Source organism: Geospiza fortis, unplaced genomic scaffold (genome assembly GCF_000277835.1).
Source record: "Geospiza fortis unplaced genomic scaffold, GeoFor_1.0 scaffold95, whole genome shotgun sequence".
NCBI lineage: Eukaryota > Metazoa > Chordata > Aves > Passeriformes > Thraupidae > Geospiza > Geospiza fortis.
Genome location: NW_005054333.1, coordinates 1,683,726 through 1,710,185, shown reverse-complemented (window position 1 = coordinate 1,710,185; position 26,460 = coordinate 1,683,726). Strand labels below are relative to the sequence as shown.

General features: G+C 40.1%; 1 protein-coding gene across 1 annotated transcript in view; it reads left to right on the top strand.

Annotated features, from left to right (window-relative positions):
* The window catches only part of GALNT15 (polypeptide N-acetylgalactosaminyltransferase 15), a 27,905-nt gene extending 1,445 nt beyond the window's left edge, over positions 1–26,460 (top strand). The window contains exons 3-14 of the mRNA XM_031057646.1: positions 2,069–2,100; positions 2,429–2,480; positions 3,806–3,826; positions 5,015–5,181; positions 5,891–6,095; positions 14,282–14,449; positions 15,029–15,146; positions 15,903–16,097; positions 20,811–20,942; positions 21,974–22,069; positions 22,834–22,971; positions 23,920–26,460. Of these exons, the coding sequence (XP_030913506.1) occupies positions 2,069–2,100; positions 2,429–2,480; positions 3,806–3,826; positions 5,015–5,181; positions 5,891–6,095; positions 14,282–14,449; positions 15,029–15,146; positions 15,903–16,097; positions 20,811–20,942; positions 21,974–22,069; positions 22,834–22,971; positions 23,920–24,066 (1,471 nt within the window). The 3' untranslated portion in view covers positions 24,067–26,460. The remainder of the gene's footprint in view (positions 1–2,068; positions 2,101–2,428; positions 2,481–3,805; positions 3,827–5,014; positions 5,182–5,890; positions 6,096–14,281; positions 14,450–15,028; positions 15,147–15,902; positions 16,098–20,810; positions 20,943–21,973; positions 22,070–22,833; positions 22,972–23,919) is intronic.

The following is a 26,460-nucleotide window of genomic DNA, read 5'->3' as shown; positions in this document are numbered from 1 at the left end:
GCTTCTCTCCTCGGCCAGGCCCCGTCTCAGCCCACCTGCCAGAGCTACGGGGTCGCTGGGCATACCAAGTGATGAATGGGTGAAGAGTTGGGGCTTTCAGCTCTTCCAGAACAAAAGTGACCCGATGGTCACTCATAAAAGTGGAGCCGGCTCTGCACTGGCGTGGCCTCACTTTAAATATCGTGTGCTGTTTTGGGCACCACAATATAAGAGAGATATAAAGCTATAGAGGAGGATAACAAAGGTGGCAGTGGGTCTGGAGGAGAAGCCATGTGTAGAGCGGCTGAGGTCTCTTGGTTTGCTCAGCTTGGAGAAGAGGAGACTGAGGGGAGACCTCATTGCTCTCTACAGGTTCCTCACAAGGGCAGGAGGAGGGGCAGGCACTGATCTCTTCTCTGTGGTGACCAGTGACAGGACCTGAGGGAATGGCCTGAAGTTGTGTCAGGGGAGGTTTAGGCTGAATATTAGGAAAAGATTCTCCACCCAGAGGGTGGTTGGGCGCTGGAACAGCTCCCCAGGGAAGTGGTTGCAGCACTAAGCCTAGCAGTTCAAGGAGAGTTTGGACAATGCTCTCAGGCAAATGGTATGACCCTTAGGGTGTCCTGGGCAGGGCCAGGAGTTGGACTCAATGATCTTTGTGGGTCCTTCCAACTCAGAATATCCTGTGATTCTGTGGCAATAATTGAAAGGAAACTGCTGGGAGGAGGGAAAGTGGAGATTGGTGTGTCAGACAAGCTCTGCCAACATCACAGCCACCAGGCTGTAAGGCCACTGTGAAAAAATGTTGCATTTGAAGCCCCCGGTGTTACATTTGAAGTCTAGAGCCCCGAGAGTCAGTTGCGCCAGCAGTCCGGGAAGGGCTGCTCATCACACTTAAAAAGGATCTGAGGTGTATCTACTATCAAGCTGCCCCAGGGAAAGTTCAGGTTGGACATTAGGAGGAATTTCTTCAAAGGAAGGGCAATTAAACATTGGAATGAAATGTCCAGGGAGGTGTGGAATCATTGAACCTAGAAGTGTTTAAGGAAAGACTGGACATGGCACATAGTGCTGTGGCCTTGTTGAGAAGGTGATGATCAGTCAAAGACTGGACTTGATATTTCAGAGGTCTTTTTGAAGCTTATAGATTCTGTTATATGCTTCCTTTCCCAGAGGGAGCGCAAGGGATGTGAGTGGTGTCTTGTCTCCTGTAATAAAAACAATTGTAGTTTGCAAGGGATGTGAGTGGTGTCTTGTCTCCTGTAATAAAAACAATTGTAGTTTTCTCTCAGGACATGGTGGAAAGATGTACGGGAAAACATTTTACATCAGACCCCGAATAAATTTTCTAAATTTTCTTCTAGTGTTCATTTTCACATGTTTAAAGACAGCTGGCAGTTCTAATTTAAGGGCACAGTCTCAAAGAAAGAGAAATGAAAGAGAGTTTTCTGTACTTATTGACTAGGTTTAGTGTTAATTTGGTTAACTCCATTAAATAATGACATTAAATAATGATATTATTTCAGGGTTTTTTTGGCATGCTTCATTGCTAACTCTTCAAACTATGTAATGTTCAAAGGAGGAATGACTACCCTGGTTTACTGCCTTTGGTGGAAAGCCAAAAAACAGTTTTACTTTGGCAGCTGAAGGGCCATCCAACAAGATGCAGCTTTAGTTAATTCTGATCTTGGTAACATTTAAGCCGTGGTCTCAGAGCTCCTGGATGGATTTTGCTGTCTCACTAGTTACAGCCTAAAGAGTTCTCAACACCACAGCTTACAGAGTCCAGAAACCTCAGATGTCAGCATCTGAGGCTGATTTAAATCCAGATCATAAACCTGGAGCAGAATATGTCTAAGCCAGACCTGTCCCTCATGGCACAACACACAAACCACAATGATGATTTTTAGGTGTAGTTTACTCTGGAGGCCTGGCTCACAATTGTGTCAGTCCAGTTTTACAGCAGTGTAAAAAGAGAGCAAACCAGAATCAGATTGTCTGTGTCTCTATTCGGTTTGCATCATGTTGTTCATCACTATGCCTATTATTATTTAGTTAGAGGGAAGCCAACCAGTTAGAGATGTTTCAGTGAGCTACCTCCATGGACCCAGTCTCCCTCAGGTCACTTGAAATGGGATGGCCAATACTTCATGTAAGAAGATGCCCATGCTCTGCGGTACCTTCATCCCTCAAAGTGCTTCCTGCTGCTATCAGTTGCTCCAGCTGGGACTGACATTCTCCTGGGACACCTGAATCAAGCCTGCCATTGTGACTTTTATCATGGGGGTTCTGCCCAAAAGAAAGGTCTGTTTTCCTCTCTTGGGTTTGAGTGCCAAATGGCAAACGAAACCCACAAGATATCTACAAAAGTTTTAAGTTTCATTATCAAAGTATAGCTTCCTCTGGAGTGCTGTTTGGAGCTGAATCTCAATTAAATATTTTCCTGAAGGTGAGTGGGAGTCCCTGTCAGCTCTGCCTTTGCCTTGTCAGAATTGCTCTCTGTTCATTGCTGCATGTGACAATTCCTTGTTTTTCACAAATTAGATTAAATCACTATGTCTCATATCAGTCACAGCCCTGACTTTTTGAAATGCCAATTTATGATAGACAGGCTATGAAACTGCTCCAAATTACAGGGAAGGTATTTCTGTGTACCAGTACCCTTGTGCATTTTTGTGAAGATTAGATATCTATATTGGAAGTCTTTGCCAATCTCCATGGCAACTAAGCACTCGCCACCAAGGTTATGTGTTCAAGTACCGTTATTTTCAATTCTTTTCCAATTAAGATTTCACAACAGCCTTATTTTCTTGCTATAACCACAGTACTAGCAACTAGATGCTAATAGCTATAGAATGTTTCTGGTTAGAAGCTGCCTGGTACTAAAAGGACTGCATTAGATCTTCACTTTTCTTAATTATTTCTCTATTCTATTGCTTGAAAATACTCACTCCCAAGTAATGAGAATATTCTTTCCTTGATCCTGCTGAAAATGGAAACAATCACCTTATATGAAATTATGAGGTAACAGTATTGTTGATTACACAAAATTAGTAAACCAAGGACAATATAGATTAATTACAGTGTAAAAATAATCAAGAAAATTTTCCTTTCTATGCAAAAAAAAAAGTTAACTATTGAAAAATACAATAAATTATTAATATTGTCCTCATTTCAAATATATATTCTATAGAATACATATAATTCTACAATATACATATTATTCTATAGTATACATATTATTCTATAATATACTATAAAAGTGCATCTGTAGTAATCATTTATGTGTATTAAATCATTCAGACTATGGAATCTCTTAAGTGATTAGCAGCTTTGTGTCTGGATAGTGTCTAGCAGCATAGAACCTCAGTCCATGAACGGAAGCACTAAGTAAAACACTAATAAACAGAAATACTGAAATTATATCCCTTACATGAATTTCTGCTGAGTAGCAAATTGTTTAACAACCACTGTAAAATCTGTATAATTATTTGCTTGGCAATACAAAAATGCTGAAATAACAATGGGCTACATTCAGGCAATTGTGTAATTCCTTGAAGAAATTCTTGCTGCTGGAGATTAAATGAGTTAGGACATTGAATGACTGTTACTTGGGAAATAAAAAGATTTTTTAAATGTGCTTTCTAATGTCAGGAAACTATAGACATAGTCTTTGCATATCTGCAATGGGCATTTGAAGGCATTTTCTGGAAAACGTGCACCCTCACACCAGAATAGATGGTTTTCATATACAGTTTCTGTGAGGAAGAATGGGAAGTGTTTGCCATCTTTAAATGTTTGAGTTATTGTGGTGGTTTAACACCAGCTGGGAATTAAACTTCCCCCTGTCCCCCTCTGGTGAGGGAGGCACAAAGGAGAGACTGTGGGTTGAGATAACAATTTACTGAAAGCAAACAGCACTGGAGTAAGAAACACACAGTGACAGCAGCAATGCTAATAACAAAAGTATACAGAAAGAGAAGGTGCTTTACACCCAAAAGGCATTCACCACCTTGACTTAGCTCTGCCTGGCCACTGAGGGAAAGGCAAGACGGCAGGGGGATATTCCTGTGTCTTGGCAATGACAGTGGTTGTTCCAGAGACAAAGACAGATGGCAGGGGGATGTTTCTGTGACTTGGCAGCGTATTGCATTATTCCTGAGACCAAGACAAGATGGTGGGCCCTCTCCTTACCCAGTGCCACATGGCCTCCTTAGACAAAGACAAGATGGCAGACTCTCCCTGCAGGCAGTGTTCCCCAAGTCCAAGACAATGAAAAACAATGAGGGAACAAACCCCCAAAACTGGATTGTCCACTTTGCACTATGCCACCCGCTTCCACACTGCTCTGCTGGTTTGATTGCACACTGACTCCCAGCTGAGAGTCTCATTCAGCAGTGATTCATTTTCATTGGAAAAGCAACCTGTACAATTTTATAGTGAAAATACATTTTCTTCCTTAAATGTATCTATATTTGTAATCATGGCCCATATAAGGATCCATGTCATTGCATAAAGGACTGAGATGTTGGCTTCATTCACTAGGATCTTGGTCAGGTAATCCATAGGTATACTAATCTGTTGTGCAGATGAGTTATTTTATTTGTTAGTCTTAATGGTACTGCAATTGTTTGCTCTTTTCTCTCTGACTTGAGGAAATGTGGAAATTGGTGGAAGCTGGCTGACCTGCTTTATCCCTCACTCTTCTCTAATTATCTTCACTTTTTCTTTATGTTCTGGACTGGTTCTGGTTTGATGTCTAGTTTTTGAGGCAGACAGCAGGAAAAGAAAAACTATCCCAGAACACAGGAACACTTTCCTCTTTTTGTATTATAATTTTGATAGTGCTATTCCCATATTTTCACTTCATATTCATTTTGGACACCTTAGTACTTCGTTTTCTTAGAAGTGAATTGAGATCTTAAACTGCTCTCTACCCCTGAAGATTTAGGTGCTTCTTGCAACTTTGCTCTGAGAAAAAAAATTAGCCATTTGTTCCAGTGGTTCCAGTGTCTTCCTCATTTCACTCATGCAGGTGCCTACAGCAAAAATATGACTCCAGTCTGCCTACTGCTAGTGTCATCATCTGTTTCCATGATGAAGCCTGGTCTACTCTGCTGAGAACTGTGCACAGCATTATGGATACAGCCCCAAAGGCCTTCCTCAAGGATATCATCCTAGTCGATGATCTCAGCCAGCAAGGTAGCTCCCATTTCTCTCTATGTGAGTTCTTTTTTCCAAAACTTCGGGGAAGAAACTGTCCTCATCCAAGAAGTGTGTGAGGAGAGCAGAAGGCAAAGAGGACTCATAGGAAGTGAGCTAAGCACAGCCCAGAGCTGGCTACCAGGTTTCACTATCCACCCCTAGAATTCAGTGTAGCCTTTCAACTTTGAGATATGTTTCTGTTTTCCCCCCACATCATTTACAACCACTCTGAACTTTCTTACTTTAAAATAAGATCACAGTATGCAAATCTTAGGATTCCCACTGGACCAGGTCTGCTGTCATAATTTCCAGAGCTGGATTTTGGCTGAAGCATAGAGTGGAAAAGTCCACATTGCTAAAGTAACCCAAAGTGCTTGGGAAAGCCAAACACCTGTAGTATCTCACTCTCATCTGTGTATTTTATGAGATGATGAGAGCATCCACCTTTTGCTGAAAACAGGAAAGGAGACTATTAAGATTCCCACAGGAACAGCCTCATAACTTGTGAATCTCAGTTTCCATTAGTCTCTACTTCCCTTTGACATTATGCTGCTGTAGAAATATTTTAAATGTGGCCTACTTGGCCATTTAAAACAAATGCCCTGAAATATTTTCCCAGCAAGTAGCATCTCCTACTACCTGTTTCTTTTCTCTAACAGCTTGAATCAAAGCTAAAACATTTCAGGGACCGTTGTGTTTCTGACAGGGCCCCTGAAGTCAGCTCTGAGTGAATACATCTCTAAGCTGGATGGTGTGAAGCTCATCCGGAGCAACAAGAGGCTTGGAGTCATCCGCGGTCGGATGCTGGGAGCCGCACGGGCTACCGGGGACGTGCTCATCTTCATGGATTCCCACTGCGAGTGTCAGAAGGGCTGGCTGGAGCCTCTCCTGGCCAGGCTCTCCAGCAGCAGGTAAATATCCCTGGGTATGATGATTTCTGCTGAAAGGGACCTGTTTGGGTAGTTTCTGTAATCCTCCCTTGGTTACCTTCTTGCTTTTGGTCATATCCCTTTTATTTTCTACCTTATCAGCATATGCATCACTCGGATATGTGGGAAGCAGGATAGGTCTCACGGCTGCTTACCCTCACTTTTACACCCTGTGTAAATTTCAGAATTTGTATCCAGTTGGAGCTTAGAAACTTTAGAAGGCTTCCTGGTGGTCTGAATTAAAAAAGTTTCAGTCTCAACCTGTTTGTAAATCAGCAGACATCCACCAGAGAAAACTGCTGCAAGACGCCATTGTTTTTACTTTTTAGCTGTCTCAGTGATGGAGCCAAGAATAAAAGGTTTCATCCTCCTGAGCCAGTTTGTCTGTGTACCATGTCACCTTTTAGCTGCCATTTCTCTTCCACAGAAAAAGCCCAGACTTCCAGGTCAGCCTAGGCAGGTTTAGCTAATCACAAGTACTTTCACTGACCCTGAAGTAACAGAGTAAGGTAGAGATTCATATTTGTGAGTATTTGATGTTTAGGGTGCTTCCTGGGCCTGCTTTCTAATGGACATTGGAGACATTAAAACCACTGCAAATGTTTCTAGGCTTACATGTCAGTAAATCTTTTATTAAGGGACTTTTTTGAAAGAAAAATTTGTACATTAACTTGTCACTTGGGAAAAAAATAATTGCTAGAGAGGCTAAAAGAAAAGATCTTTAAACTCTTACTAGACTGTTAAATAGTCATGCTAAACACCTTCAAAGGCTGTTCCCAGGCACTGGAAGAAGCTGCTTTTATGGCTTATTATGTTTGCTTACAAGAGAATTAATGTGAGCTTCTAGAAATTATTACATCATTTGAATGAAAACATTATGAATACTGAAAGCAAGAGTAATGCTGCATTAGAATGTTAGGAATATTCTTTTCAAAAAGGTCCTCCTTGGAAAAGCAGGTTATTTTTTGTTTGCTGACAAATTAGATGGTTTACTATGAATATACTTCATGATTCTTCTGTCTTGAACTACAGCCTATTTTTGATGTTCAAGCAAAACTACTGTGTGTATCAATTGGCCAGTCCTTATTCAAGGGTGTTGAAATTGCTGAAATTAAAAGAGTTACAAAATGTCTCAGAGGAGAGCTACAGTGAAGGGAGAATTAGGACAGCAAGAGAGAGAAGTTAGGACCCCACAACCCCACAATGTCAAAAATTCACTGTCAAAAATTATCCCTCCTGAGGGAATGCCAAGCCTCCAAGTCGCTATTGTTCAGAGATCCTGTAGCATTGTCACCAGGGGATGAGAAGGGAATTCTCTTCATTATAGGACCCATATGCTCATTCATTACCCCAGGAGAGCAGAATTTAACAGTGAATTAACTAATATCTGATTGGATTAATGAAGAAAAGATGGAAAACTGGATAATAGCTTGGGTTAAGCCATCCCTTTTAGTGGGCTGTATCAGTCACTGTGTCTGACCCTGGAAGCTTTGTCACTGCTAGTGAGGAGAATCTGTGACATCCTCCAATGAGGAGGGGAGAGAAGGTTTAAGGCACCTGGCAGTCACCTTCCCTTACTGTCCCTCTTTCTCCAGCTGAAGAATGGTGACAATTACACTGACCTGATAAGGAAAACTCATGACTTTTCATAAATTGCTTGTAATACTTGCATGGAGATCACCATGGAAATGTAAGGCACTATCATAGTCAACTTGGCTTCATTTAGCACTTGAGGAGCTGTGAAATTGAATCATGTGCACTCGCTGAGACTGCCCAAGTGAGGAAAGCACAGGAAGTTGAGAATGGCTGGTAAAATATCCATCTTTCCTCTTCTTAATGTACCGGTCAAACTGTAACTCATGCACTTTTGCTGGAGAGACAGGATGAGAAAACAATCACCTGGAGTGAGTGAGTTTTTTGCTGGCAAGGACCACTACAGTCTTTCAAAACTCAAACCTTTGCAGGAACTTAAGGAAGCTATAGAGTGATTTTAACTTTAAAAATAGTGATGAAGCCTAATTTTATAGACTCCTGATCCAAGTGTGTCACTATTATTGTGATCTGTCGTAGAGTGATGCTGAGAGATCCTTGCCCAGACTGAGATTTCACTATGGGTTGAACATACTCACAACAAGAGAGAGTCACAGTTTTTAGTAGACTGTAGAATAAATATAAGAAAAATTATCCCAGTTTTACAGAAATAGAAAATTTATACAGAAATACTTGACAGATATTTGACTTGTTCTAGGTAATAACATTTCATCTCCCTACCTGATGACTTTATTCACTAACCCAATCTAATTTATTTTTTCTGAAAAAATAGTATTAAGTAATTCCAAAATCTTTGAATATACACTTTTGAGCACCTCGATTAGGACTAGTTCTGTGAACCATGGCTAATAAATTGACTGGGAAGCTGTGCATCAGCTTAGTATATTGCCTAGAGAATGGTTCAGTGGTTTCTAAAGCATTCCTTGACATTTTGATTATTCAAGGATGAATACTGTAGGTACCTGGACAATATTAGAAAACCACATGAGATGCCCCACAGATCATTTCATTTGACAACTGTTTGTGTTCCAGGCTAATTCCAGGTGAGTAGCATGGTGCATAACAATGCAGCTGTGCCATTATTACAGTCATCTTTGGAAGGGTTTGCCTTCTCCAGGATACTGCAGAGCTGCTATTTTGTATTCTGTCCAAAGGCAGGAAAAGGCAGAGGGGCATATAATGAACACTGCCATGAAGCCTTTTAAATGTTGTTCCTTTGATCTAAAAGCAGTGGCCACCGTGCTGAAACAGGATGATTAAAAGAAAAAAAAATCCAAAACATATTTACTTAAAATACTTCATGAAAGCAAAATGAACCTTGATGATATCCTTGACAAGGAATTCCACCTATAAAAGAGGCCTGGGCACCATAGCTATGGACAGAGGAGTGATTTGCAAAAGGGTAGCTGGACCTTAGGACCTTCCCCTGCTCCTCATTGCAAGGGCTGTTTGTGCTGGAGCACTGTCTATACCACATATCAAATATTAGATTAGGAAACAGAAGCCTGTTACATTATTTTAAAAAAGCTTATTTGGTTTCTAAAATTCAAAGTGCCTCTACTTAGCACTGTGATTCTAGGTCACTAATCTTTAATGAAAATGCTGATAAACAGAATAAGAAATTAGCATAGCAGTGGAAAGGTGTTTCATCATCTGTGTGCTCCCACCAGGAACAAACGGAAGCCTCTGCTTGTAGATACAGGAATAGAAAGAGTTCTGCTGTCCAGAAATTTTCAGTGTGGTTCTGATTTTATAGTAATACACAAGAGAGAAGGGAAATATTTTGCACTAAAGATGAACAGCTTCTTCATCTCTTTTATTCTGATTCCCTACTTTTCAGTGGCCCATATCCCAGCTTTTTGAGCTACCAAATACATAAGCCATCTGTTTTCTAACTTCTCACAGGCTTGGAGAAGCACAATGTTATCCATTCAGAGCCCACACAACCCCCAGCATCTGAGCATGCAATTCCATGCTGCTTTCCCTGTTTTGAAAGCCTTCCATACACTTCACATGTAACAGCCTACTTCCTGGGATTTCTGTGTTTGGCTGATCCTTTTATATCCCCCATTTGTCAATAACACTAATTTCAAATTCAGCAAATGTTCTGCATTTACATGGTAGGTTATGGAAGGATAAGCTATCTCTTTACATCTTTCACAGTTGATCAGGATCAGAAGGTGACCTATTTTAAAGAAGTTGAGGTAAAGAAAATAAAGACATGAGTTTACAGCCAAAGGCAAATATTACTGCTAAACACAGGAGCAATAAACATTTAGGCATAATTCATGGCTCAGTGTCCTGACTGTCCAGTGTTAAAAGGTGTTAGTTGCCTCTACAGATTTTGCTACTCTACATACAAATTTTAATATTTTAGCAAAAAAAGGCAGGTTTAAAAATTATTTTTAATAAAGCATTCCGTTAGCACTCTGCTTTGCAGAGATTTGCTTAGTGCTTAGGATATGAATACTCAACATATTTGAATAGACTGTTCCTATGCCCTACGTTAGTCTGGAGTTGGTCTGTAAGGCAGTATTTAAGTAATCCTTTATAACATTCCTTATCTTCTGCATTTTATCTTCTTATTAACCCTGTCTAATTTCAAGTGGTCTGTATTTCTAAGACTTCAGTTAGCCAGCAAGGTGCTCTCAGTGGAAATGCAGCATTTTGTCCTCAGTTGGGTCCCCAGTTACTCACTGAAGTTTTGACTGGGTGCAGAAACACAGAACTGGGACTGCCTGGATTTCTTAGCTATCTAATTTTTGCAAGCTGTGATACACCCTGAAATAGGTTGAGAATTATACATAATTTTTATGTTTGGTTTTTAGGGGTTTCTTTTTCTCCTTATTTAAAGGAGGATTTAAACAGATTAAAATCTACTCACTCCAGCAGAACAAAGTATAAATCAATACAAAAGCACTTTCAAAAAAAGTGTATCCAATACTTCAAAACGGATACATTAATTAAATCTTCCTCTCCCCATGTTACTTAGTTTAAAATTAGAAAAGAACACAATGTCCATGCTGACTGTAAAGGGTCATGGGAAGACATTTCATTTGCAATTGTATTTGGTAAAGAAATCCCAAACCAGGAAATTGTTCTTGTTTGGGTTGCTCTTTTTCATGGAATTGTGACCTTTTGCAATTTGTGTGAGTTCCAAGCATTTGAAATATTCACAGATTAGTCAAACAGTTCAAAGCCTTGCTGCTGGTTGTATTTGAATTTCCTGTTTTTCCCTTCCCTCAGATTCCACAGAGTAAAACTAGAGGTAGTTTGTGTTTCATTTCAAAGTGCCGAGAAGCTGCTGTCTGCCAGTTACCCAGTTAAAAACAAGAATAGCTAAGAACATCTTCCAATTACCATCTACTGCAAATTTGCATTTAGAACTACACAAATGTCAAACCATCTTTGAATATGCAGAAAACAGCTATTTTTTTAAATCATACCAACAAAAAATGGGTAAAGCACTGCTTGATTAGGATTAAAATTGAATATTGACCAATTTTCACACAAGATAAAGTTACTAGATTCTTCTATTTCAGATCAGAAAGACACTCCCAATATTTAGTTTTAAGAAGGTGTGTTTCTGTTGGTTTCAGCAGAGCTACATCATAACTATACTACACTTACACCAGTTGAAGGTCTAGAATTACTCTTACAAACATACTCTTGAAAATTGTTAATCTTGGCATTCTGAAAAAGCTACATGAGTAGTAGATCTAAAACACAGTTATCAGTTTTTACTGTATAATTTTGTGGGAAAGGAGATCAGATTTTATTTTGTTCTGGTTTATGGTTGAATTTAGCCAGGATAGAACATGGCCTATTCCTGTGAGTTATTTTCAATTTAAACACTGTAATTTTCCATGTCATAAGTCGCAGATAGTTTGGACAATTGCTTGGTCAGAATCTATCTGAATCAATTATGTCCTTACTGCTATATTTCTTGAATTGAAATCTTGAAGAATCAATTCCCAATAACTAGAACTGCTACTGTGGTGCCTACTCTTGTGAGCAATTGCACTCATGCCAGAAGCACTACTGGAGTCTGGGGCTTTATAGTGGCAATAAATTTAAGGTGGATTCAAAAAAAAAAAAAAGACTGGTTTTAAATAGTTACAATTATATGAAAATGTAGAATAGTCTGAAATGTTTGGATCATCTGATCCAGAATATATCTGAGTGTGTCTGTCTCTATCTGAACTATCCAGGATCAGTTCATGTGGTCTAGTCTGCATGGTCAAGGTCTTCTGAGTAATTTAGTCTACATTGCCTCTGGCTTCTACTCAAATACACCCTCCTGATATTTCCCTCTTGAATCTGAAATCGTAAAATAAACTACTCTGGGGTCATTAATTCCTCAGTCCTGTCTGAATGAGAATGGATAAACCAGTAGCAATAGAAAGTGTGGGTTTCAGCAAACAGCAGCAAACTGAACTGGGAACTGTGCAGCTGCCTCTACACTCCCAACCAGGCAGTTGTCAGAGATTCTTGTACACTGGAGAATGCAGCAGGCTGTAGAAATTACTGTTACAGTGACTGTTCATTTTTGACATTTAGTCATTTAAAATCCATTTAACTTGTCAGATGGATTTCCCCCAGCATATCAAAGAAAAGAAATGCCTATTTGTGTGAGTCCAGTGGGACACTACCTTTAGGAACTTTTAGAAGCAGGTAGTTTGCTTTGCATGCTGTTAGTGGGTAAAGCTTCCAGTAGAAACGGCCCTGCTGGCTTGAGTCCTGCGTGGTTTCTCCTGTCATGGATACAAAATTGTATCACAGGGACATCATTAGGAGGATCACGGAAGAATATCAGCTTTATTATTTTTAGTGTCACTTCTTTCCATTTCTTCTTGAGTCCTGGGGAAGGATGACAGGAACTCACTGCCTTGATGTATATGCCTGCAAATGCTGCATGTGACCATAAAATTTTCTCACCTATTTATAAACCAGATGCTTCTTTCTAAGAGTGCTTATTATTGCACATTATAAAGGATAGTTTTATACCTGAGCAGAGAAATAAAATCACTTTTCTATTTTAAATCTTCCTGGCTTAAGCTCATCATAGGACAGTCTGCTCTTACTAGGAAAAAAAAAAACTGGGTCATTTTAAACCAATCTTCTGCATGGTTCATCTTTGTACTCTCAACTAGCAAGCAGTAGTCTGTTTCTCTGTGGGCTTCTAAAATCCTGTACAGGAAATGTCAACAGTGAAAAAATAAAGTTGGGCTTCCCCCGCCCCCCCACTCTGATATTGAAAAAACATTATTCTAGTGATTGTAGAGACAGAGAAGATATTTCAAAAGATATTTTCATTAACATAACCCAGAGCTGTCATCTTCCTTAGCTGGTTCTGGCCTCTGCCATGGAAAAATACAAATGTCTCACTGCACTGGAGACTTCTGAGATGTCCTTTCTTCACCGATAGTCTTATGTTTCAAGCACATTTCTCTCCTTGTGATTTCTGACCAACATATACATCTTAAAAGAGGAGATAAAAACATCTACATTTTGCCCCCAAACTGACCATTTCATGTTTTTCTCTCTGTTTTAACAGGAAGTTTTTTCCTAGGGAATAATTTCCTACATAGATATTCCTACTCTAAAACAATAATAATTTTTCCAGTGTACTTTAATCCCACTTAAATATTACTGAAGAACTTCTGTCTATAGACCAGCCTTTGCACTGAGACCAGAGACTATCCTTTTAGCATAACAGAAAATAAATGGATAATGTTATTCTTCAACACTTTTTCCCTGCAGTCCCTAATATCATTTCATTCATACTCTGAAAATTTCCAAATGCGATATATCATTGACCTGAAAACAAGGAACACTGAAGGCTGTTCTGAACTACCAGTTAATTCCAAGAGGATGTGCAAGCACACTGTGAAATACTGTGACTTCTTTGCCATAGGGAAATGTCTAGTACCTCTTCTCAGACTAATCCAAATTTAGCTTAAATTAGAAATAAATTCAAGGATTGCCACTTACAATGTAATGGCTCTGTTCTTGCTCTTAAAACTAGATTCCACCCTGTGACAGTGCATTTGCAAGAGCATTCTAAATTGTGATAAAACACAAACAGACACTGGCTTATGAACTCAGTAATAAATATTTTTTCAAAACAACCAACAGAACAAACTAAGGATAAGTGCACTCTTTATTGGCCTGATGTGACACACTCATGAAGTGTGTGCAACATTTACAGGAAAATCAGAGGATGGTAAAGGGTGAGAGGTCAAAATCATCTTCTGCTACAAACTTTGCATCCATGCAGAGCCTGGAGATCTGGGGCCTCTGTATGAAAGAGCTTTATAAGAATTCTGATGGCTAATTCCTAACCAAGTCCTAGATAGTGTTAAATGACAATGCAAGGGACAGGGTATCAGTAAATTATTGATCTTTAGATTCCTCACTGCATGCTCAGTATTCCCATGCAACAAGCATGGGAATCCCCAGCATGAGCTTCTGTCAGCAGGGAAGCTAAGGGCACTCAGCATTTAGAGGAGTCCTTGTGCTTGGCAGTGTCAAAGAGAAGAACAAATGTTTACTGAGAGAGGACTGGACTTCATTTATGCTTTGGTTTGGGAAATAAATGGTATTGTCTTTTTCAGAAACAGTGTCGTCTCCCCTGTCATAGATGTCATAGACTGGAAGACCTTTCAGTACTATCACTCTGTGGGCTTGCATCGAGGTGTTTTTGATTGGAAATTAGATTTTCATTGGGAACCAGTGCCAGAGCATGAAGAGAAGGTACGACAGTCTCCCATCAGCCCTATCAGGTAACAGTCCATCAGACAATGTGCCTTGCTCAGCTCAGCAGCAAAACTGTACAGTTTGGGTCATCTTGGGTCATCTTCCAGCTAACAACAGAAAGGTGTGGTTACTTGCACATGCTCAATTAATAACTCTGAAGGGATAGTTTTTTTGTTTGTGCTGGTTTTTTGGCCTTTGGTAATCATTCCAACTAGACTACAGTCACACTTTCAATGTGACAGATATTTTCCACACATTGACACAACTAGAGTACAGCCTGACTAAGACATGTCATACAGAGTTTAAAAAGATGTCTTACTCATCATCTGTTTATCTTTTGTTTTGAATGTACATGTGTGCAATGTTCCCCACTGTTCTGAGTCTTATTTGATAATTCACCTCTTAGCTCCCTTCCCCAAGCAAATCCTAGAATTACACTCCAGTTGTCCTTTATTTTGGTTAGATAATCAGTTCCTTCAAGCCGATATGGAGCAGTATTGAATCATTTTCTAATACTCTCTCTATGGAAATGGCAGAATTTTCACCCTCTGTGTAATTCCTTATCCATAAACAAGGTGTTCACTTCCAAACTGTTTTCTACACAGGAGTCCTGCAGTAGCTGGTGCAGTGGTGGCCATGGATCGACATTACTTCCAAAATACTGGAGCTTATGATTCTGACATGACCATGTGGGGAGCAGAAAACCTGGAACTATCTATTAGGGTAAGGACCTTAATTAAAACATCAAGATGTGATAACTATTGCAATTTTAAGGAACCTGAGTGAAAAAGGAAGATATTTGTAAAAACAGTGCAGAACATGTTGGGTTATGGAGACTACAGCCTTCCCTGCAGAAATCAATCCCCACACTCCACAGCCTATCAGGACTACACAAGAACATGCAGCTGCTGTGAGTTAGGAGCATTATGTCAGAAGAAGGAAGTTTTGCTGGCTATCACTATCTGCCTGACGGCTGAGTCACTGCTTTTGGCACCCTCTGAAAGCTGCCTCATCTATTCTGGCGTGTCAACATGCATCAAAGGGAGAGTAGCTTTATTTCTTTGCCAGCCTGTTGTTTTAATAGCAAATTGTTTATATTAAATCCTTTGCATTGATTTTTGCTGAATACACAGAGTAACTGATATTGAAAACCAGTGAAAATTGCATGCACAAAGGGCATAGTGTTTTGATTGTCCCAGGTAAGGGAAGGTGTGCACCCAGATCTCTCCACTACTCTGCATTCTTTGTTCACAGAAAAACATAAAAGCATATAAATAGCCATACTGGGTCAAATCAGAGGTCTGAATGCCCAGTGTCTTCTCTGTGTCTGTGGGGGGCAATGTATGAAGAAGCATATAATAGTGCTCCTGATGTTTCAGGATTTCCTGGAGCAGAGCCTAGAGTAAAGGAGCTTCTCCCTTTCAGATAAAAGTAATCTAAATAAGGTAATCTCTATTTGTGCTTTCACCTGTGTTTCAGACCTGGCTCTGTGGTGGCTCTGTAGAAATTATCCCGTGCTCCCGAGTTGGGCACGTCTATCGAAATCACTTCCCCCGCGCTTTCTCCTATGAAGAGGCCATTGTGAGGAACAAAATCCGGATAGCAGAGACCTGGCTGGGCCCCTTTAAAGACAACTTCTACAAGCATGACACAGTGGCTTTCTTAATCAGCAAGGTAAAGACATCTGTAGAGGTTTGTTTTGAAGGTTTGTGTTAAGATAGGTGAAGGGAGAGGAAAAGGAATGGGGATGTCTGTATGCAGTCAGATGCAGGGGATAATCTTTTTATTGAACCCTCCAGTGAAAGAGCTGTGAGATCAGGAAGGAGAGAGAGAAACTTGTGCCTAAGTTCAGCTTTGTGCTGAAGTTATCAAACCTTATGGAGTATAATCTCTTCTCCAAATGACTCCCCAACAAGCTGTGGTTTGCTTTGTCACTGATGGAGGGTTGTGATGCATCTGAAGTGGAAGCCTGCAGCACTGTGTGCTCAAAGGACTGTCCTAGAGAGTTCATTCTCAGTTACTGGTTTTCCTCATATGGTTCCTGAGGATATTCAATACTATTTACAGGCGAGTGACAAATTATGGTGTCTCCTGGAAGGGAACATATCTGGGTGGTCTAGGGGCAAAAAAGGCATTTTTTCCCCTGAACTGTCATATCCAGAAGTAACTGAACTGAGAAAGTCAGACCTCAACACACCACTATTTACAAGTTACATTTTCATTAGAAGCATGGTGAGGACATCTGACTAGATATTCCTCCAGGAATTTAGATTCCCAGCAGCCTGTAAGCTAGGACAGGCTTGCAGGCAGATGTGTGGTGTAGCCCTGGCAGGCACCTACAGTTGAACCATCTGCAGGTTACACACCATCCAATAACTACAGAATGGCCACACCTGTTTTTTAAGTACAGTCTCCATGGCAGATCAGGGGTGGTCAACGAACTGTATATCCCTTGTATTACAAACAAGTGGATGTTTGCTTACTGGGAGTCTTGCAGCTGTGGGAAATGTTGTTGGTGGAGTTAATGTTGTTAATAATGTTAATGATGCTGCAGTTCTCAGGAATTCTCTGACTCCGGTACCTTTTCTTGTAATCATATTCTTTCTACAAGGCAGTAGACAAACTTGTAAGCAGTTTTGAATTAAAATGTATCATTTATCTTCCTGTTCATTTAACAATGCCAGGCTTTTAAGGAGAAAAAAATTCACTGAAAGCATTTAGGCAGAGCATGGGTAGGTGCTGTGCAGTTTTCCATTCATATTTGCTCCTTTGTTTCATAGAATCAGAGAATGGTTTGGGTTGGAAGCGACCTTAAAGATCCTCTCATTCCAGCTCTCCTGCTGCGTGCAAGGATGCCATTCACTAGATCAGCCTGCTCAGGGCCCCATCCAGCATGGCCTTGAGCAGGGATGAGGCCTCAGGGATGATGCCTCATCCCCTTCCAGGGATGAGGCATCTGCAGCTTCTCTGGGCAACCTGTGCCAATGCCTCACCACCCTCTGAGTAAAGGATTTCTTCCCAATAACTAATCTAGACCTGCTCTCTTTAAGACTACTGCTCCTTTTTGTAAGTCCCCTTCAGGTACTGGCAGGCTGCTGTAAATTCTCCCTGAAGCCCTCACTTCTATTCAGTTCCATCAAGTGATCCCCCACTTGCCCTTCCCTTATAGGGCAAGGGACTTCCTTCCCCACTCACTCCGAGGATCAGGGTCTTGAGAGAATGGAAAACCTGACTGCCAGCAAAGACTGAGGAATACAACTCAGCCTTCTCTATATCAGTCACCACCAGTTCACTCTTCTTGGTTATCGGTGTGGAGGGGGGGCATCTTTTCTGATCTATGTATTTATAGAATCCTTTCTTGTGATTCTTTGTGTCCCTTGACAAGTCCTGTTCCAGCTTTGCCTTGGCTTTCCTGACCCCACCTTGACACATCCAAACCATATCCCTGCACCTTCCTCAGGTCACCTGTCCCCGCTTTCACTGTCTGTGCATTTCTTTCTTACTCCTCTGTTTGAGAAGCAGATCCTTGCTCAGCCATGCTAGTTTCTGGCCTGCCTTGCTCAATTTCCTGCACACTCAGATAGAGAGCTCTTGCACTGTAGGAAAAGTGGCTTTAAAGAGCTGCCAGCTCTGGTTAGCACCTCTGTCCTTAAGGACAGTTTCCTAGGGGATCTCTTTCACTGGCTCCTTAAACAGCTGGAATTTTGCTCTTGCAAAATTCAGGGTCTTGACTTTGCTCCTCACCAGGCTCGCACTCCTTGAGATCACAAACTCAATGGCTTGGTTGCTACAGCCGGGGCTGCCACCAATCCTGATGGCTTTAATGAGCTCACCTTCACTGGTGAGCACCAGTAATACCTGTTCTGCATGCCTCAGTCATTCAGGGCTGGCTATCACCCAAGAAAGCCAGATCCAGCAGGAGCTGCATTATAGTGGGGAGAGGAACAGGACTGTATATCAGTGTGACTCCTCTCTTGCTGCCTAGCCTGACCTCTTTATGCTCCACCAGTGGATCTGCCTCTCCAGTTAGCCCACAAATTGTAGAGTCTAGAACTATTGTGTTTCCTTTTTTACTCTTATTTTCACATATTTTTAAAAGATCCTCCCTCCTTGTCTGTGTTGCAGGTTTGAACTTCACTGGCCAGGAGCTTGTCATTTGATTCACAAAGGTTTATAGCCACTAGACCAAGCCTTTTAAAATGGGCAATGAGGTCTTTAAATAATTTAATAATTCCCTGAAGGCTTTTCTTGTCAGCTCAGAAGCAATTTTCTCTACTGAAAACTACAGTCACCAATGATACATCTTGATAGCTGTAAGCAGCATGACCTTTTGCCTGAGTTTATTCTAGCCAGAATACTTTTACTACTTCTGAGTATGATGCTCCCTCAAATGATCAATTTTATGATCTCTGTGTGCAGCATACCGAAACATAAATGGCCCTTTTTGTGTGTTCCTTTCTTTCACAGCCGACGTTTTCAGCCTGTCAGTGCAGCGGGATGTTATTCAAAAGGCACAGGCAAGCAAGGACATTATTGCCACTCAGCAGCAAAGGGCCCTGAGGGGATTTATTGCGCTGAGAGGGTGAGCAGAGCCACCTATGGGCCACTATAGAATTCTCTGTGAGTCTTCGCCACCACCATTGCTCACTGCAGAAAACAACCAGTGACCCCCATTTAGGTGGCTTTATAACTCTTCTTGGTTTATGGTCTGAATCACATCTTGCACAGAATGCCTGTGGTGTGAGCATTAAACAGATGAATTAGGCTCTTCCCAGCCCTTTACTACTTCAGCCACGAGCTCTTTTGCTCCTTTTCTTGTGTGGTTTGCATATTGAATTTATAAGCACAGTTTCCTTTCAGACTGGTTTACAGGGACAATGGCTTTCTTTACCTTATTTACACCATTTATTCAGCATCGAATGCAGACTGTAACTAGTATGATAAAATGAGATTTACTGCCACTGCCTTCCTCAGCCAGGGCAGGGTCTCATGAGAAACATCTCTTTTTAGGGGAAGCATTTTACTTCTCTCTCTCCCTTTTTCCAAGAAAACCTCTAGGGGACAGGTTTGTGTGGTGCAGAATTGCTAAACCTTGTTGTTATGCTTATTGAATCTAGGACTGACACTGAAGTATGAGGTTCTCTTTAACATACTGCAACTGTTGAGCTTTGCCTGTGGAGTTTACAAAGCGCCACATGGAATGATTGATCCTTGCCTTTAGAGACTAACACCTCACCTTGGATCACCAAGGCCCTTCATTTGTCAGTGTTTTCCATGCTGCAAAGTCCTTTTCTTCCTTTTTTTATGGATACAGAGAAATAGCTGGTCTGGGAAAAAGTTATTTACAGGCAATTCTCTGCTTATGTTGCCAATTTTAATTTTTGACAAAGAAATCCAGACCAGTTTCCTGGAATCCCATCCCAAACTGCATTTTTTAAAAAGTAGAAACATGAAGAGGAGAAATCTACTGCTGGCAAGAAAGAGGAGAGAAACTTTTAAGGGTTGTTAGATGTTTTTAATATTTGGGCACTGAGAGATTTAGAAAAGTGTTTTGTGTGGTTTTGAACTGCAGAATTAGACAGTGCTTAGAGGTTTTCAGAACCCCGTTATTCATCTTTAGTGCTAAATACCCTCAAATATTCAGCCTGTCAGCCTTTGCAGTACAGATGCCTGTAGCTGCACCAAGGGTTGAAGGCATTTGTCTTTTTCATAATAGACTTACTACCAGGAAAGTTGAGAGCTGATATTGTGTCTTTATAATTCAAGAAAATGGAGAAATCATAGGAAAGGTTTTATGTCTTATAGCTGCAGAGCACCTTTGTTCATTAGATTTAGTAACTGTCAGATAATAGACAGATAATAGGTGATAGACTATATTTTGGGTTAAATTCTGTCATCACTTATTCCCTCTGATCATAGAGGACTGACAGTAATTGGATAATTTGGGCTGTTAAAGGCCAGGAAATTGAGTTTTTATCAGTGGGAAAAATTCTATATTAAATGGCAATCTAATACAATCCCACTGAATTTCAGTGCAACAACTATCAAACTTGGTCCTGACTTTTTAAAATAAAAATATGACAAAGACTGACTTATCTTGCAGTATAATAATAATTTTTAGAGGACATACTTATTTTCACAATGTATGCTACTTCCAAAACACTTCTGTCTTGATGCCAGACTGTGGCTGTTTTAGCACAAAGTTTGAGGAGGGCTATAGCAGGATCTCCCCCTTTGCATATGTCATAAGAGATACATATAAATATCTATAACATTCAGGATAGAAAAGGTGGTAGAAATAATTCCTGTGTAGTCATTTCCACTCCTAGCATCTCTAACACAAATGCACCAGTAACCTTGCTGCCCTTTCTCCCTTTCTCCATAAAGGCAGAGAAGCCGGACTGCAGTGAGCGCCTTCAGCTACAGAAGAGACTGGGCTGTAGAAATTTCCAGTGGTTTCTATCAAATGTGTACTCTGAACTCTCCCAACCTGGAGACACACCAAGATTCTCTGGCAAGGTAAGAGAAAACACACTATAATGATCTTCTTTTTTACATTGTTTAAAGACTCCAGTGTCACTTGGAGTCTTTGAATGGTCCAAATGGGCAATGCAACCAGGGTGGGAGGAGAAAGAAAAACACAAAGAGCTGGCCCAAATTCTCACATAAATGTTGAAAACCAGCAAGGAACTGAACCCAGAGCGTCTGACTCAGTTCAGTGTCACAGCTCAGAGGATCCTAACCATAGGTTCTTCAGGTGCCATTAGTAAAGGAAAAAAACTGTGTTGCCTTGTGCAGATGGCAGAAGTGACAGCAGCCAAGATATCTCTGTGCTGACTGATGTGCACAAAGAGAAAAAAAAGGATTTCTTCATTCCTGAACTTCCCAAAGGACAGAAGTGATAGCAATAGCAGTTCCCTGGCTGACTATGTACAAGACAGGGAATGTCTGGTTGTTTTTTTTTTTTAAATACATAGTTGATAATTATAATTCATTAAATATTAATTTATTCCCAGCAGCCTTACTGGAAGGGAGTTTTCCCCAACAAGGCAACAAGGTCTACTAATCAATTCACACTCAGCTATCTTTAGCTAGATTTTACTGTGTCCTTTTACTATTTTATGTGCTCTTTATTTTCAAAGTTAGCTTGAGAAAAGTGTAAGATGTGGATGACAGGAATTGTCATGTTTCTTTTCCTTAGGAATATCTTGTGTTTTTTCTGATTACAGTGTCCCATTGAAGTGCAATTTTCCACTAGCATAAACATTTAAATACCTTTATTTTAATTATCATAATAGTTAAACACAGAAGTGGATCTATCAAATTTAAACAAAACTCACTGGGTAACTAACCCTTGGTGAAACACTGCCTTTTATATCACATTAGTTTGCAAGATCAATACGCAAGATCAAGTCTGAAAGAAAAGAAGTGGTGCCTGATTTATGAACAAAATCATATATCATAAAGGGATACAATCACAAAATGTTAGCTGCAGGATATTTTGTTTGTATCCAATTGTGATTTATTTCAGTATAAACCTTTACTTACAGCTTTACAATACTGGTGTTGGCTTCTGTGCAGATTACAGGCCTGGAAGAGCAGAAGGGTCTATTGAGCTCTCCCCTTGCAGTGACAGTCCCACCCAGGTAATGTATACTTTGAGTGTATTGACACTGTGTCATACCTAGGGAGCCATGCAGAAGACAGGCACCCCAACATGTAAGGGGCTGGGTTGACACTAGTGGAAATACTGGCATGTTCAAAATTAGCATGTGCTAAAGCAAAAATGCCCACTCTTGCACAGCTGAGTGCCATTTGAAAAATGCCAATGTCCCCATGTGTCACTGAGGCAGATACTCACACTTTGCTCCAGAAGACAAAATTAAACACTTATTTGTTTAGTAGATTTGGTAGTGTCTGGGGAAGAAAAAGCTTGTGAGTAAAAAATACATAACAGTTCCAAATATAAAGGAGGGGATACCCCATTAGTGACTAAATCTGAAGATGAATGCCTAAACTGCAGTCTAAGGCAGGAGGTAAATTCATTTACACTCCCTAGCTGGCATCGGTCTAGCTCGGGGTGACCTGCAGGCGCATTTCAAACTGCAGCATGTGATACACTCAGAAACACCCTTCTGTTCAAATATTTATGAAACTGGAAAATTTTATGACAGGGTGGGTTTATGTCACACATAATCATAGTTCACAAAGCCTTTCCTTGGGTAAATAGTTATGCCAGAATTAGCTAGCAGGAGGAACTGCTCAAAGGGTCAAGGCTGTTGGGTCTCTGTAACTCATGTTTGGATTGCATCTTAACAAACATGTACAGGAAATTTTCTTTAGAATTAGCCTTTAAAAATGAACTGGGATGTCCATCCATCATTGTTCAAACAAACCCTTCCTTTCCCAGCACTTTGAATATAACATGAAGGAAATCTTGCTTGGTTCTGCTCCGCGGCTTTGCTTTGATGTCAGACATGGGAAGGTTATCCCTCAAAACTGTACAAAGGAGACAGACAACAGCAACCAGCACTGGGATGTCCAGGAGGTCAGTAGTGGCTCTGCCATGGGGGAAAGGCAGCTGATGGTGACTGTGGGATCACTGGGTGATTTCCAGATTTGTGTGTGAGGAAGAGATGAGGTACCTGAAGGGAAAAGTTCACTTCTGTACCTTTTTAACACAAAAAAAATAGGATGTCTCTAGCCCACTAACACTGTCTATGTAAAAAGCATTTGGTTTAGAAATGCAAACTACAGAAATCCTACCTAAAATCCTGTGTCTTTGTTTTACCTGTTTGTCTTACTGGCCTTATTGGAATAGAATCAGAATCAGTGGTTGTGAGAATAAGAGCAGTGCAAATCCTTTCCCATTTCTTTCAGGTTGAGGGAGGGTTTGGAAATCCTGACCCCTCCCAAATGAGAGCCCTTTGTGGAGCTTACAATGGGAAACATTAAATTTTCTCCCGCGTTGTAAGAGAAGAGCAAACTTCCTATTAGAGGAATTCACTGTTTTTCAGTGAACTTTACCCAGCAGAGCAGGAACTCCTCTACAAGACTGAAAAATGTCATGCTCTGGGACAGCCTGGGAAAATAGCAGTTACTGTAGTTGTATGTATCCAGCAATCCTCTGGAACAGTCCTACTGTAATTTGGTTTGATTCCTAAGACAAGCACTGGTCCTTATGAAATGTTGTGGCCTGTAGTACTGAGGTGGTGCTGATGACAACCTGTAGCCATAGGAAAAAAACAGTGGTGGAAGAGAACTCAGCACCTACCACTCGTGTTAGCTTCAAAAGGAACTATGAATATTCACCATGCTCTGGGCACACAGCTAAATCCAATCATTGTGTTTGGAGCATTGCTTAAAAAAATATTTGAACAACCAGTTACTACTGGTAATACATTGTATATAAATTTTCTGAAACGTGGCCTAGATTTTACTGGAAATCCCTTACTTTTAATTTGTTCTTTCTTTCTCTTCTTCTCTCATCTTGTAGAATGGAATGATTGTCCATGTCCTTTCTGGCAAATGCATAGAGGCAGCAAAGAGTGAAGATGAGAAGGACTTGTTTCTGTGTGCATGTAACAAGAACGCAAATCAGGTGTGGCAATTTGAGCGTTCCCATGGCCTGCATCAGAGGTGACTGGCAGGTCTCTGCAGAGGTCAACTCTCAAAAGTTTAACATTACTTCTGCTAGGGATTTAAGATGCATTTCCTGCAAGGACAAGAATGATGTTTGTGTTTGCTGCAGCATGCAGGCAAGTCAGGAATGTCTCTTGTTTAAAAGCCTGGCTCCTGGTTAACCCAGCTCTAGCTAAAACCTCTATTCTGTGAAGCAGGGAATAGAGAGATTGTGAGAATCAATAAATTCTCAACTCTGCTATTGCAGAAGACACTTAAGTTTGCCCTTTGATGGAAACATGGAAAATTGGCTGCCGGACAGCTTGTCTTCAGTATATGCTGTGACTTCTCAGGATACAGGAAAAAAAAAGTGCGATTTTTGAAACTGTAAGAGGAAGCCAGCTAAACCAGGACAGGAGTTTAGCCTTGTTTTACAGTGCCCTCGACTCATATAAAACAAAGTAGGTTTTGTATGTATGAAAGTAATAGATGTTTCCACTCATAATGGCAAAAATTTTGTTTTCCAATTAACCTGAGCCAAATTTCTACTCTCTGTGAGATTACACAGAGCATAAATTAACACTTAATTAGGCATTAATTGCTGTAATTGACTTGGACTACTAACAGTCCTCAGTGTTTGGCACACCCTTCCGTAAATCCTTGTCCACAGTCTAATTTGGATAGGAGAATGAGACTAAAATATTAACAACTTTTTTTGTTGTTGCTTTAATTACATTTAAGGACAACTCCTCAGGAAACTTTTGTGGTAGTAAGGAGGGTAACAACTTCTCTGCTTATTTGGGAATAGAAAGAATCGGCAGCATCCATTTGCTCTTGTAAAGCCATGGGATGAGCTTACTATTATTATTATTATTATTATTACTATTATTATAGCAGTAACAGAAGTGCTGGCTGAAAACAGCAAGTGAAGGGAAACAGCCAGTTTCAACAGTGGCTACCTAGGAAGAAAATACTGGTTTGCTTCCATTTGCTTGCAGCCTAAGTCTTTCAAGCTGTCAGTTTTAGCCAAGAAGATTGTATAGATTCTTGCTGTTGTGGGTCTTCAAGATGATCCTGTAAAGACCAAATTTTCTAAAGAAGCTTCTTCTGTAGAGCCTGCATTGCTGCTGACCTGCTGTCTTTCAAAGGAGTGAATGAGAGATGAGGTTAAATAACAAGAATGGTCTCACACAGTATGAACTTAGCCAAGTAAACTTCCACTTCAGTATCTCATTAGGGTACTTTCCTTTTTGAAGATAAAGTCAATGATGACACTTCCCAAGAGCCTGCTAAGAAAGAAGAAGATCTGGGAGTCTTCGCACATCAACACCATGTCTGATTAATAGTACTGATCAATCATAATCCTTTGTACATATTAAAGGAGAAGGGCATCTTTAATGAAACTCACTTAGGTTTTGCATTATTTTCAAGAGACAGAAACTTGTGGGGTTTTTTTTAATACACAGCACATTGTTTCAACTTCAGAGAAAGGAAGGAGTAACAGATTATTCTGCTTAGAGCCTTCCAGTTACCTGCTCTCAGTAGATCATAATAAATTGGTATCAAACATATAAAATTGGTTACAAGAGAGGACACGAAGAGTATTCTCTGTTGTGTTGTCCAAAACATCTCCCAATGTCTAATTCTCTGTCTACTTTGAGTGCTAAAGATTCCACACTGTGTTCAGGCATCACTCCAATCATCTTGATTACCACTTATGCTTTCTTTGATAGCATCAGAATCTATTACTATTTCTGCTGTGTCATTTAAAATTTCTTGTGACATTCTGGAAAATGCTTTAATTTTCAGCTAAGATGATGATAGCAACCTCTTCCAGAGCACAAGTGATACCTGACCATTGCCCAAATCTAGGGTGAGAAAAGATTTTTTTTTTAATTGCATAAATGCTGAGTAAAATGCTGTTTTAATGACATGTGATGCCTTTATTTTAAATTATGACTACGCCAGGTTTTTAAATTATGTATTATTTATTATATTTTGGACACTACACTGGGAATATAATTCCTCCAGAATTTAGGTAAATGTTAAAAAATGTGTATACAAATATGGTGATTGACCACAAGTGATATTTATCACAAAGAAGAATGAAAAGATTTTTGGTTTAGAGAGGAAATGTTTGGAATTTCAGAGACATGGACATCTTCATTTATACTACTTTTTAACATAGTGTTAAAAACCTAGAAAAGAAGGTTTGCAGTAGATATATGTATCATAGAAAAATATGTTACCTAATACCTCTTCAAAAAATAAAATGAAAATCTATGGTGCAGTACCATTTAGGGAATAATTGTTAATGCATTTGTTTCACTTAGTAACAGAGTAAATGTGTGTTTGGTTTCCAAGGGAACTAAATTCCAGAGCATGAGCCAGAAGGGGACATGGATTATGAAGCACA